Below are 12,994 nucleotides of genomic sequence, written 5' to 3'. Positions count from 1 at the left end.
CCTATGAAATATTGTGATAAATACACTTAGGATATGGAATGAACAGCCATTTATTTATCCATACCATCCAATTACCTAACTGTGTCCTGTGACTTAAATCACCTAATTATTTCTCCAGATCTCTCCAAATCCATAGTGAAGATTCACTAATAAAGAATAAGTGTATTAATGTTTTTTCTTCTTTCTTATAGAAGGCACAGCTGTGAACAAACTGCAAATTAATTGTACTCAAGTACAGGTGTTTTTATTATTTTAAAAGCATCTGCCAAATGAGTAAATGTATGGTTAACACCTCTCTGAAACAGTTTAAACAAACTGAACCTTCATGAAGGGAGGAGTTATTACAGAACTGATGTATTAGACAGCATTAGTTTTACCGAGACCTAATAAACTGCCAACTCAGTGTATATTTGTGTTGTTGTTTGGTTGTGTTGTATGTGAAACTGAAAATATTTTCAAATCAAGTAATTTATCACTCTTGAGGGCTGAACAAAGACTTTTAATACTTTAATTACATGAGGTAATTTAGCTGTGTACTTTTAACTTGAGTAGGATTTTATATGCAGGGCTTTTACTTGTACCAGAATGTTTTTACATTGTAGTATTGCTACTTTTACTCAAACAAAAAAATCCTCTACCAATGGATATACCAAGATTTGTATTGTGGTTACTGATCTGGACCTGGTCTGATGTGGTCTAGGTGTGACAAAAGTTGCAAAATCTCCCTTTTTCGCTATTTTCACAAATAGAACAAAGGTGTGACAAACTCTGACAATGAGTTTTAGAGAGTTGAGCTTTTCTGGGATAATGTAGTCCAGATTTGACCAGTCTAAGTACAGTGGTTTTAATCTGGACTTGGTCTGATGTGGTCTAGGTTGGGGAAAAACTGTGAAATTTCCCTCCACTGTTTTGTGGTCAAACCGATGAGATAAAGTCACGTGATCACCATCACCTGACGATGACATGTTATTTTTTTTTACAGCAAGGGCACTTTGTAGCTCATGGTTCACTGTATCTCCGGTGTGTGGTTAATTTACAGGTGTCAGGGTTGAATTACAGTCAGTGACGGCAGTTTATTTAACTCGGGACAGCTACCCAGAATACTTCGCTTGTTGCCGTCTGGCGAAGGAGGAGTGACTGTGTAGAACTGAGTCAGCTAGCTACGCTTGACATTCATGAAGTTGTCGTTACTATGCGTATTTATCGTATGAAATAAACCAGAGAGGGAAAGAAAATAACGGGGGAAGGCGAAATCTGTTGTTGTCAATACACCAACAATGCCTCTCTTCACGACCAACCCGTTTGACCAAGATGTTGGTGAGTAATCAAGGATTGGGGGCTATTTCTAGCAGGCTAGCTGAAGTAGCTGTGGTCAGACAGCTTTGTTTGTGTTCCTCAGCTGTGTACAGCCCCTCAGCTAGCCTACACTGCTAATGCTAAATTAGTGTCTTGCAGTATATATTACAGGATACATAATGTCTGATAAAGTCTGTTTTTTTCTCCCTGTGTTATGATTCAGTTAGCAAAAGAGCTCAGTTGGCTAACTAGCTTGCCTTATTTTATGTGGAGGTTCAGCTAGCTGCAGCTAACATCCACAATCCTTGAAAACGTTCATAAAGTTCGACATTTGAAGGGATGAGCCCTAACGCTACTTGTACTTTTTAAAAATTTTAAGCCATATCATGTGTTAAGTTTATCTTAAGATCAAATTAGCTTGCACATAGACGTGTGACACAGATGCTGTTATCAGCTAATTGAAGCTAGCTAGCTAGCCATCTGCCTCATCAGCACCTCACTGTATCCCATTGTATGTTGGCCAACCAATATGATGAGCCTGACATCTCAGTTACTGGAAGTGAAAGAGGATGCGGGTTGGTGTGTGAAACCATAACGCTACGATGTGTTTCCTTTTCTCTCTTTGTTCTGAGCCGAGTGGTTAACCGCTTCATTAGCATGTGCAGTGGACAGGGGGTGGGCAAAGTACACAAACACCTCACTGCACATTACCATACAAACTACAGCCCTCTAAGCCAGCAGTAGATGCTTATTTAGTAAAGCTTATAATGGGTATGCTCTGACTGTGGGTTGTTATTTCAGCATGAATGGACAGTTTCAAGCTGGTTAGTTCTGTTTTTGAATAAATATGCTGCTAGATGTCTTTTTGGTTTTGTAGGTGATCCTCTACTTGTAACTAGGGGAGCGGTGCATAAATGAAATCCTCTATTTTGCATTTGTAATCTGATATTGCAGTGTCTATATGAATCTTAATATAGTGTAACACCCTTGGATACTGTTAACTGATCAATACTCTGACAGGAATGTCTTGTTTTCTGTATGACAGATAATATCTTATATCATAATATTTGCCCAGTGTTTCAGTGTTTGACACATCACTCTTTTTGACTTTTGTCTTCACCCTTGGCAGCAACTTTATTTTGCTTTATTTCCTGATTACCAAAGCAGCTAGACGTAAGTGTCATATGGTTGGAAAGCGGTATGTGTCAGCCTTGTAAGAGGTCTTGCTTTCAACACTTTTATCAGGGAATATTTATGGCATGAGGTCACTTACAAAATACTACACATTGTTAAAGATTAAGTGTGGTTTTTGCCTTGTGGCCACTTAGAAAAAAGACGTGTAGTTTGGGCGCTTTGTCACATATTTCAATTTCTATGAGGTTTCATTTTTTTATCACTCCTACTAAAAAAGAGATTCCCACTCTAAACTTCTCAGGTGATTTCATTTAAATAACAGTTCAAAGCTGAAACAAGTCAGATTGACCAATACTTTACAAAGAAGCAAACAAAAAAACAAAAACTGAAAACAGATTTGTGGAGCTGAACTTTTTTTTCTCCTATCCTCTCCTGTTAATCATCTCATAACCTCCCAGATTTCTGTCTTGACCCTTTGGCAGGACCTGGACTGGACTGAACTAGCCAGCTGTAACATTGTTGAAATTAGCTGTAAAATGCATTTTAAACATCAATGCATCAATATGAACATGTCAGACAGAATCTTATCAGTCACACTAAACCTTTTTTTTGCACTGCGAGTACTTTTACCATTGATACTTGAAGTACATGTTGATGATAATAATTCTGTATTTTTTAGGAGGTAGTAGGATTTTGAATGTGACAATTTATTTCATGTTATATATTAGCATAATGAATAAAATAATGATACTTGTGAAGGCATATTTTCAGACTGTTGTATTTGTATTTAAGTAAAAGCTCTGAGCACTTCTTTCACTTCTGAGGACATAGAAACTAGTAATGACAAGGAGGAACTCTCTCTGCCACTGAATGAAAGAAGCATATATTGGTATATTTTGACAATGGCACAAGCTACAGTCTCAATTAAACTTCAAGTTAAAACAATTCCTCTGACAGTATCAACACAAACCAAACATTATGAGCTTCATCAGATTGGTATTTACTGCAGGGCTGCTGTTTTGTAAGGGGCCTTTGTCAGCCCTCTGTATCCCTAGTGTTTATGCTCAGTTGTAAGGGTGCATAATATAGCTGTTGTTTGCACAGATGTCTTAGAAGCAGGGGAATTAGTTTATGCCAAAATAGGATTGACAAAGAGAAAAAGAAGACCCAAGCAGAGGATCTCACGTGCTACAGCAGTTTTTAAGAAGAAGCTGTATTATTTCTGATCGTAGAAAGATCATCACCTCTCCTCTTTGTGTATATGAAAAAAGTGCTTTTGCAATCTTTTAAGTTTTCTGTTGTTGTTGTGCTTCTTTCCTGCAGAGAAAGCAACCAGTGAGATGAACACAGCTGAGGACTGGGGCCTCATTCTGGACATATGTGATAAGATAGGACAGTCACGCACTGGGTTAGTCAGCTGTCTTCATACTAAGCCACACACAACAAACAAAAAAACACAACTATGAGGGTTTTTTTAATTTTTTTTAAAACATACATAACCCAGGGTTGGAGATTGAACCCAGGGACACTTATGTTTATAAGGACAACAAGCAAATTTCTGTAGTGACATTGTTCTTTGGCCAAGCAATTAATGTCCACAAACCTTTGATTTCTACCATTCTGTTACAGGCCTAAAGAATGTCTCCGCTCTATAATGAGAAGAGTGAACCACAAGGATCCTCACGTGGCCATGCAGGCACTGACTGTAAGCAGACTCTAACTTAATTGACTCTTCACTAAGATGGGAGCTAGTGGAGTAACCAGATCTATGCTGTGATCATTTATATCCTAATAGGTGCTATATGTTTGTTACCCGTTCTGGATTAATTAGTGAGTCAGATGAATACTTTGTTTCATTTGTCCTCGCAGCTTCTTGGTGCTTGTGTCTCAAACTGTGGGAAGATATTCCACTTGGAGGTGTGCTCCAGAGAATTTGCCAGTGAAGTCAGTAATGTCTTAAACAAGGTGTGTAGTCAGTTTTGCTTTCTGTGTGTTAGCCTATTTGTGATTATACTTGAAATTAGGTCATGCACCATCCTTGTTCCCATAACATGTTTTTTTTTTTTTTAATGTTTTTCAGGGCCATCCTAAAGTGTGTGAGAAGCTGAAGGCCCTTATGGTGGAGTGGGCAGAGGACTTCCGCAATGATCCACAACTTAGTCTGATCTCAGCAATGATCAAGAATCTACGTGAGCAGGGTGTCACTTTCCCTGCAGTAGGATCTCAGGTAGGTCTGTAGGGTGGAATTGACAGTGTGTGTTTTTTTTTTTTTTTAACAACTACTGTCTGATAGAGACAAAATGCTAAAAAAATATATAACAAAAATGTTTTAAAGCCGCTGTGTAAATTTTTGCTATCAGTTCTAGTTCTATCACTTCTTCTACTGAAATTAGCATGCTGACCAGCTAGCCCCAGTCTGTCCTTCCTCGTAGCATCACTTAGTGATAGTGAGTCACTGTAGCATCCAGTCTGGCCTCAGTCCAACATGAGAGGATGAAGAAGTAGCTCTCTCCAGGGGGAGTATTCTAGTCTCTTGTCTTATAAGTGCAATAATGGCTGAAGCTCTTGGTAAATAAACAGTTGTTAATGCTAATATTGGCTATCTAGCATTAGCAAAAACTTAAATATGGCACCTTTCATTAAACAGTTGATTTAAGTTTGATCAAATATTGAGACTCATTCTCAAGTGATAAGTTGTTGATTTGCCTAAGTATATGATTATAATTTTTTCACAGGCTGCAGAGCAAGCAAAAGCAAGCCCTGCTTTAGTGGCAAAGGATCCGTCCACCTCAACAAACAAAAAAGAAGAGGAGGACTTGGCCAAAGGTAAGGAGGCTTCTTGCTTTATCAGGGGCATTGTGCTCAAAAATCACATAAATCATAATTTGCACTGAATTAAAGAACTGCAGATGTTTAACAAGGTTTATGGACTTTCAAGGGCAGAGACACAGTTACATATATCTGTCTCTCTTTGCAGCCATTGAGTTGTCACTGAAAGAGCAACGTCAGCAGCCCCAGACCTCCCTGTCGAGCCTTTACCCGAGCACCTCCAACCTGCTCTCCTCGCACAAGTCGGATGGCAGAAAAGTCCGCGCCATCTACGACTTTGAGGCTGCTGAGGACAATGAGCTTACCTTCAAGTCGGGAGAAATCATCACTATCCTGGACGATAGGTGAACATTTACAAACACAAAAGAAAAAATAAGCAAGTACAGACGGCAAACGAGGATTTGTCAGATAATTCAGTGGATTCTGTTAAAATTTGATGAAAAAGTGTGTATCTCTAAAATGACTTTTCAGAGCTTAATAAAAAAAATCAGATGTTTTAAAGATGCTAGAAACACTGGAAACACAAGTAATAAAAAAAGTTACTGAATAAGAGTTTTTCAACACTGAAAAGACAACAGGTGTGTTGTAGTTTGCTGTCAGATGTGAAGGTGGTTTTCCTTTTTTTTTCAGTGACCCCAACTGGTGGAAGGGGGAAACATACCAGGGAGTTGGATTGTTCCCCTCTAACTTTGTCACGGCTGACCTCACTGCAGAACCTGAGATGAGTGAGTACACACACACACTCACACAGAGCACATCCTTTATCCATTTATGTCATCTCCACTTCTTTGATAACCCATTTAGTCCATTAGCAGTATTGCTTTATTGATCCCACAGTGGGAAAGATGTTATCATTTATACACTGCTGGTGAAACAATGCAAAGAATATGGTGCAGTCACAAAGACAACACAATCAAGTTACTGGTGTCATAAACAGAGAATGAAATATGGGTTATGCAGTAAAAAATACAGCTGCCTGGACTTCTGGGAAGCAATATGAGATTTTTTCCTGATCGCATTTTGCTCATATTTCCTCTTCTTAGAGAGAGCTCTGTCTTTTATCATCTCTGATTCTGATACAACAACTTTGATCATCTGCCATATTGATACAGAATATTTTTTCCTCTGTAATTGCTGAATAATTAATCCAGATGCAGCTTTCACAGTTGTTGGCGTTTTCTCTTGAAGTGGTACATGTTCTTTTTTTATTTAAATTATTTAAAAAATCCATTCATTTCATTCATTCATGCATTTAACAGCCTCATTGCTGCACAGTGGATTCTACTGCGTGAACCACAAAAATGTTTAGCCCGGGGCGGCAGTTTTTGTCTGTATTGTGTCCTGTCTGGTGGGAGTTTGTCATGCTTCTCCATCACATCCAAATGTTTGATGCTTCAGCACACTGTTCATATTATCGCTTGCTGCTTGTACAGCTTCATCATTCTTTTGCGTGACGCTTCTGCAAGTGTGTTCTGCTTTTCATTTTGCTTTCATCTTCCATTAGTGTCTCCACTCAACAAACATGACAACAGCCAGCAGCTGCTGTTTCTACTGTTACCATGTTGTGGTCTGCTGCTACTAGTTACAGCTGTAACTGTACAGATATTTACATGACATTTCAAGACAATTCAGTCTTGTCAGTATCTTATATCAGGTTGTACCTAATTAAAATTTATATCTGACTAATTTTTTGCGCTAGTATCGGACCGTTGCTGAGTATCGAGTCAGCACATCCTGACTTCTTGCGCATGTGTTTCTGAATGCTGCTGTTGCGTTGTTTTTGTGTTGCCGCATTTGCTGTTACTTGGAAATCTACAGTGAAGACAGAGAAGAAGACAGTACAGTTCAGTGAGGACATCCAGGTGGAGACCATAGAGCCTGAACAAGAGCCTGTATATATAGATGAGGTGAGTTTCCTGCAGTGTGCACTGGCTTATTAAGCTTGTTCAGTCTCATTGAAATATCACTGTTGTATCGATAAAGCAAGTTTTATTCTGAGATAGGATCAAACATTTCATAAGCCTCACCGGCTCACAAGTGAGTGATTAACACTCAGAATCACAGCCTAACATAGACATAGTTTTCTATTGTAGAAAAATAGTGAACTAATTCCCCTAGGAGAATTTTTTTTTTTCTTTCATGTTGAAAAATTAATCACAGCTACCTGAACAGCTTCATCCCATAAACCTTATTAAAATCTTTCAGGACAAAATGGACCAGCTACTGCAGATGATCCAGAGTGCAGATCCCACAGACAACCAGTCAGACAGTGTTGAGTTACTGCAGCTTGAAGGTAAACTGAATTTAAGTAAATAGTCTGAGTAAAATAATGAAAGAGTGAAAAAAATCTTTACAGTAACAAATGCAAACTGACATTGCTCTTTTAAATGAGTGTTGGAAATTAAATTAATGTTGACTAGAGATTAAATCGGTAATGATAATAATATATATTTTATTTTATCAGGTGCCTGCAATCAAATGGGACCCCTCATTGACCAAAAGTTGGAGGATATAGACAGGTGCATTAACATGACCTTTTGTCCATGGAGAGTCACAATGTTCAATCTAAGATCTTGGTGATTTAGACCCTCATTAAATATAGTTAAAGGAATCTAACTGACTTTATGTGCATGTGTTGGTTTCTATCATCAGAAAGCACTCAGAGCTGTCAGAGCTGAACGTGAAGGTGATGGAAGCTCTGTCTTTGTATGCCAAGTTGATGAATGAGGATCCAGTCTATGCCATGTATGCCAAGCTGCAGAGCCAACAGTACTACATGCAGCAGCCTGCCAATGCAGCACAACAGGTAGAGGCACCTTGTCATAGATGTGACACTGAAGCAGTGATACTTTGACCCATTTATGTCTGTGCCACACAAGCGTTTTAATAAGCAGAAATGTTTTGAAGCCCATCATTCCATTATATACTGTAAACACAAAGAAGTGTTAATTAAAAATACAACTTTTACCATGTATTTCAGCACAGGGTGCAGAAACAACGTCTTTGTGTGAGTGTCAGTACATCAAGTCATTTTTAGAAAAGGATGTTGCTTTATAGTTTCTCAAGTGTATTTTTTTTTCTGACCTTTATTTCCCACCAACCAAAAGTTTTTCCTCAGCAAACCTCACCAAAACTATCTTGGCATCATGATGTTTGTGAACATGGTAGTGTAATGTGTGTGTAATGTGCTCTGTACATGTTTGTGACCACAGGTCTACCCTGGTCAGCCTGCATCAGGTTCATATGCCATGAGCGGTACAGCGGTGCAGGGTTACACTGTTCCCATGGAGCAGCTTCCAGCTGGAACCCCCATACCTGGACAGCCAGCTCCCGGGTGAGTCTCACATACGTACTGGTGTCCTGTACACTCCTGTGTTTTTCTGCCACTGCAAACTCAAAGCTTCTACCATGTTTGCCTGTTGTCCAGATAAGTTCAGTATAATATAAATTCACAGCTCTAATTTCTCAATACACCAACAGAGTTATGTTGTTCTCACCACTGTGCTGCTTTAAGTTTTTCTTCTCTAACAGAAATTCTGTTTATTCTGTTCATTCACTAATTATGGTTGTTGTTACTGTACTGACAATAACACTTACTACAGATGTTTAACATTAAAAGGCTCCAAAGCGGATCAAATGGCAAATCCCTTGCTTTTAAATGTAAACATTTGCAGGAAGTGGTGAGTTTTATTGACAATAGCAGCAGTTAAAACCAGCACAGTGGCAATTTTTTACTCTGTGGATGAAAACAGTGTGAGAAACTGAGAGCAGCAGATTGGTGAGTATAACATTACCCTGTTCTTGTACAGATGGAATTATTGCTGTGGAAATTTAAATTGGGCAGAAATAACCATGTGAGTTAAATTACAGGTTCATTCCACACCCTTGCTGGTCTCTGCCATTATTAGAGACTAATGCTGTCTTTTCTTAGAGAGTTTTCTGTATTAATAATTCTATCTCACTGTTGTGTTGCAAGTCATGTTGCTTCGCTCTTTTCCACAGTGATGTTCATATGTACATGGGCCAGCCGCCAGTCTACACCGCAGCTCCAGGCAGCATGGCCCCAGCAGACGTTCAGTCCTATCAGAACCCGGCCACTGCCCCTGGCCCCGCCCCGGGTACGACTCCCACAGGCATGACGCAGACGCCAAACTACAGCACCCCCTCTGGCCCGAGCATAGCACCTTCCTCAGACGCTGCACAGGCCCCCTACTCAGAGAAAGCCTTGCTATAGGGCCCCCTGTGCTCACTGATATCGTCACGCATAGACACACAGATGCACCAGTCCTGATTAAATAGTGGTCTTAGATAATTTCTTTTCATTGTATTTTATGATTTGTCTCATCATGAAACAACAGATGGATGGAAAAATACAAACAGTAGACTAACCGTGACATGTGACACACACTGTGTCGTTTTATCTGGCAGATATACAGTTAAATATACAGTTACACTTCTCACTCCAGGTTTAGAAGTGATCAAGAGGATTTGAGCTCACACCAAGCCACACATGGTCTGAAAATGGACAGTGTTCATCTTCAGTTGCACTTATTTAATTTTTCATTTAAGCCTGATCACTTCCAAATCTAGATCTAAGAGCAATATATGCATTGTCCATTTTTATGTATGAGACCTGACACTTATTGTTTCCTAGCAGAGACAGGACTATTGAAAAATAGTGGTAATAGTTTTTATTTTATGGGTCAGTATTTTTAAATAATTTCTGGGATATAACGACATAATTTTGTACTAATAATAGAAGAAATGAAAGTTTAGTTGAATTAGCTGCTGATTTATTGGGTAGCTGTTGAGTTATTTCAGAGGAATTTCTTTTGCAAAAGGCTCTGTTTAAACCTAAGTAAAATAAAACCAATAATTCTTCATACTATATACAGTATGTTGAATTTTGTGCTTATTTTCAGACAAATTTCACATTTCTGCATGTTCAGCTGATCAACTCTGTACATATTTAGGTTACACTAGCAATTATTTTGAGTTAATCAGTTGTAAGTGTACCAGTTTCTACAGTAATTTATCTGTAATTAGAAAACAAAATTCCAAAGTTATTTCCCAGAAACCAGAAGGAAATTTTTAAGAAACTACAGGCCTGTTAAATAAAGCATTACCACACTGCATTGATTAAACAAGTGTAACTGTAACATCACTTCAACCTAACAACATAATGCATATGCAATTACTATTTGATCAAGTGTGAAATACACACAGGCATTCCTTCACACCACCCCCAGTGTGCACACTGGAGCTACACACTACAGGCAGGTGTACAGCAGTTGACACACACGCTAATACAGTCACAGCACTCGGTTCACACATCCTCAGCCGTACCTGGTTATTTACCGTCACTCACACACTAACGTGGAGATAAATCCTCATTCCACAGCCTCCTCACCCACTTATAGCAACTGCAGTGCTAATCACAACACAAGAAAGGGGTGTTGGCTTACATTTACCTTTCTTTCTTTCTTTTTTTGTTTTTAATATCAGAAAAAAGGACGTTTAGCGATGCCGAAAACGTTAGGCTACTACATTCTGTATATGTTGTCCACTTTTAGAAGTACTGAAAACTGAAGCCACTTTGTTTTTTTTTTGGAGGGAAATGAAACGAGGAATTGAAGCATGCACACAACTCTTGTATATACTGTACTGAGCTAGTAGTGAAGCCACATGATGACCTCATGTGTGGGGACGTACGTTAGCACAGCTCCGGGTGTTCTCGCTCAGCCTCGAAGGTGAACTCTGCGGTCTTGATGGTTCGAATTAAAGGGTGTAAAAGCCAAAGAGAACAAAGTGGGGGAAAAAACACAAGAAAATCTTTTCTTTTTCCTTTTTCTTTCAGTGATTCGTCACCTCATACTGCAGAGTTTTTCTTTTCAAAACAAGCAGTTCTGCGTCCTTATAGGTGGATGTAAGACTAGCTCTGTCTCCACTCAGGAGCTGTACTAACAGACTCGTACCACAGACTTGGCTACTAAAGGGGTGAATTCTCTGACCTGCTCCAGTGTCTTTAAAGCATCTCTTTAGTCAGTGTTGAAAAATGAATACTATGTTTTTTTGTAGTGCTTTTTAATTTATGTTTTGATTATTGTTATGCTATTTTAAATGGAGAAGCAGTGCAGGATGTATGTATTCTGCCTAACTTAGTTGTATATTTAAATGGCTCACATGAGAATATGGACATTTCTCTCTGTGTTTGATACATGCTTTATTGTACTGTAGGGTCAAATGGTAATGTGAAAACTGATCGAAACCCCCACCCACCCCACCCATATGCATTTCAAAGTTGCCCTTTCTCCGACCTGTCTAACACTAAAACAAATTCTACCTGAAGCAGAACTGAAATGATCCTGGACATGTACAGTCAGGATTTGTAAACATCTCTTTACCAAAGTCTCCATAAGCTATCAGTTACAGTGCCACTCTGATCAAATGTACAAAGTCTACTTCTCATAACTTTATATGGCTAATTTCTATGGCTTCTCTATGTTAAAAGTCTTTGGAAAAGGGTTAGGTTTACAAAAACTGATTGGATTGCAAAATGCTGATGAAACAGGAAAATTATTTATTTGTTGTTGTATAATATTGAATGACACTAAATGAAGGAATAACAAAGCAGCTTCAGATCTGTTTAACCAGATGTTCCAGTTGCAGGGCAAATTTGTGTCCTTTCAATTTCTCGAGACACTGTGTTGCAAACGTGCCGCTTCCTTTCATCCCTGTGCCACCTTAAGAATATAAAAACAACCCACAACTTAAGCTTGGTACCTGGGACTTTGCAAACAAGAGGCCATTTTGTTCTCCAGGACTTGATTTTTTAGCATTAATATAGTTGATTCAAAAATAAGGAATCTTTCTTTTTTTTGTTTTTGCTGCCTTCAACTAAATGCTAGAGTGAAATAGTGTTAATCTGTTGGATCAAAGAGGGCCGAAAATATCAAAGTAGCTGCTATTCTGGGACCACGGGACCAGGAGCCAGTTAGTCATCACACATCATCCAAATGTAACATCTTGTTGCGCCACAGCGTTGGACTGCAGCTCCAGATGTAACTTTACTGTACAGGATTGAGATGCTGCCTGTTTTTAAGTTTTAAACCGACATTATTGTAAAGGTTCTGTCTAAACTTGTACCCTGCTGTTTGTATGTATTCTTTTAACCATACTTATTAATTGGTATTCACAATAAAACCAGGCCAAATGTACAGAATAATATGTATTCCCTCGTTTGTATGTAATACACAAAAAATTAACGTTAACATTAACATTATATACTAACAGGAAATTATTCAATATGTGTGATATTTGTTGTCAGTCAAACTGCAACTTTGGAAAGCTTAAAATGTTTCTCCTGATATGTAATTCTTCCTCACATATCCAGTGTGAACAAACTACTTACTCAAAACCTGCTCCTCTGCCTTGCCACTAGATGGAGATCAGTGTATATGAAAGCTGACAAGGTTAGATGGAAGAAATTTTCAGTGTCTCCAACAGGGGAGGGCAAAACTGTTAAGCTTTGTAGCAACAGAGCATGTGATTTTAAATGTGAAAGTGGTACTGAATGAACAGTGAACTGATGAATAATTTTGTTGCAATCTTAACAACAGCTCAATATAAAGTTATGTGTGTATGTATATTTCTATTTTATTACTTATCGTTTTCCTCATCTCAGAAGCACTTGTTAGAACAAACATGGGTCTCAGTGTAATCATGTCTTTCCAGA

The 12,994-nt window shown here is 38.6% G+C and overlaps 1 protein-coding gene across 1 annotated transcript; it reads left to right on the top strand.

Moving 5' to 3' along the window:
- Positions 1-948: 948 nt before the first annotated feature.
- Positions 949-12,484, top strand: stam (signal transducing adaptor molecule (SH3 domain and ITAM motif) 1). Its single transcript, XM_018676212.2, has 14 exons — positions 949-1,317; positions 3,754-3,838; positions 4,060-4,135; positions 4,300-4,395; positions 4,511-4,657; positions 5,166-5,256; positions 5,408-5,603; positions 5,890-5,984; positions 7,078-7,166; positions 7,465-7,552; positions 7,724-7,778; positions 7,912-8,065; positions 8,472-8,593; positions 9,262-12,484. Exons 1-14 carry the CDS (start codon positions 1,278-1,280, stop codon positions 9,491-9,493), a joined length of 1,566 nt encoding a protein of 521 aa, XP_018531728.1. The 5' UTR covers positions 949-1,277; the 3' UTR covers positions 9,494-12,484.
- Positions 12,485-12,994: the final 510 nt, after the last annotated feature.

The sequence above is a fragment of the Lates calcarifer genome, linkage group LG4 (assembly GCF_001640805.2).
Source record: "Lates calcarifer isolate ASB-BC8 linkage group LG4, TLL_Latcal_v3, whole genome shotgun sequence".
Lineage (NCBI taxonomy): Eukaryota > Metazoa > Chordata > Actinopteri > Centropomidae > Lates > Lates calcarifer.
The sequence above is the reverse complement of the archived record's forward strand: the minus strand, read 5'-3'. Positions and strand labels throughout refer to the sequence as shown.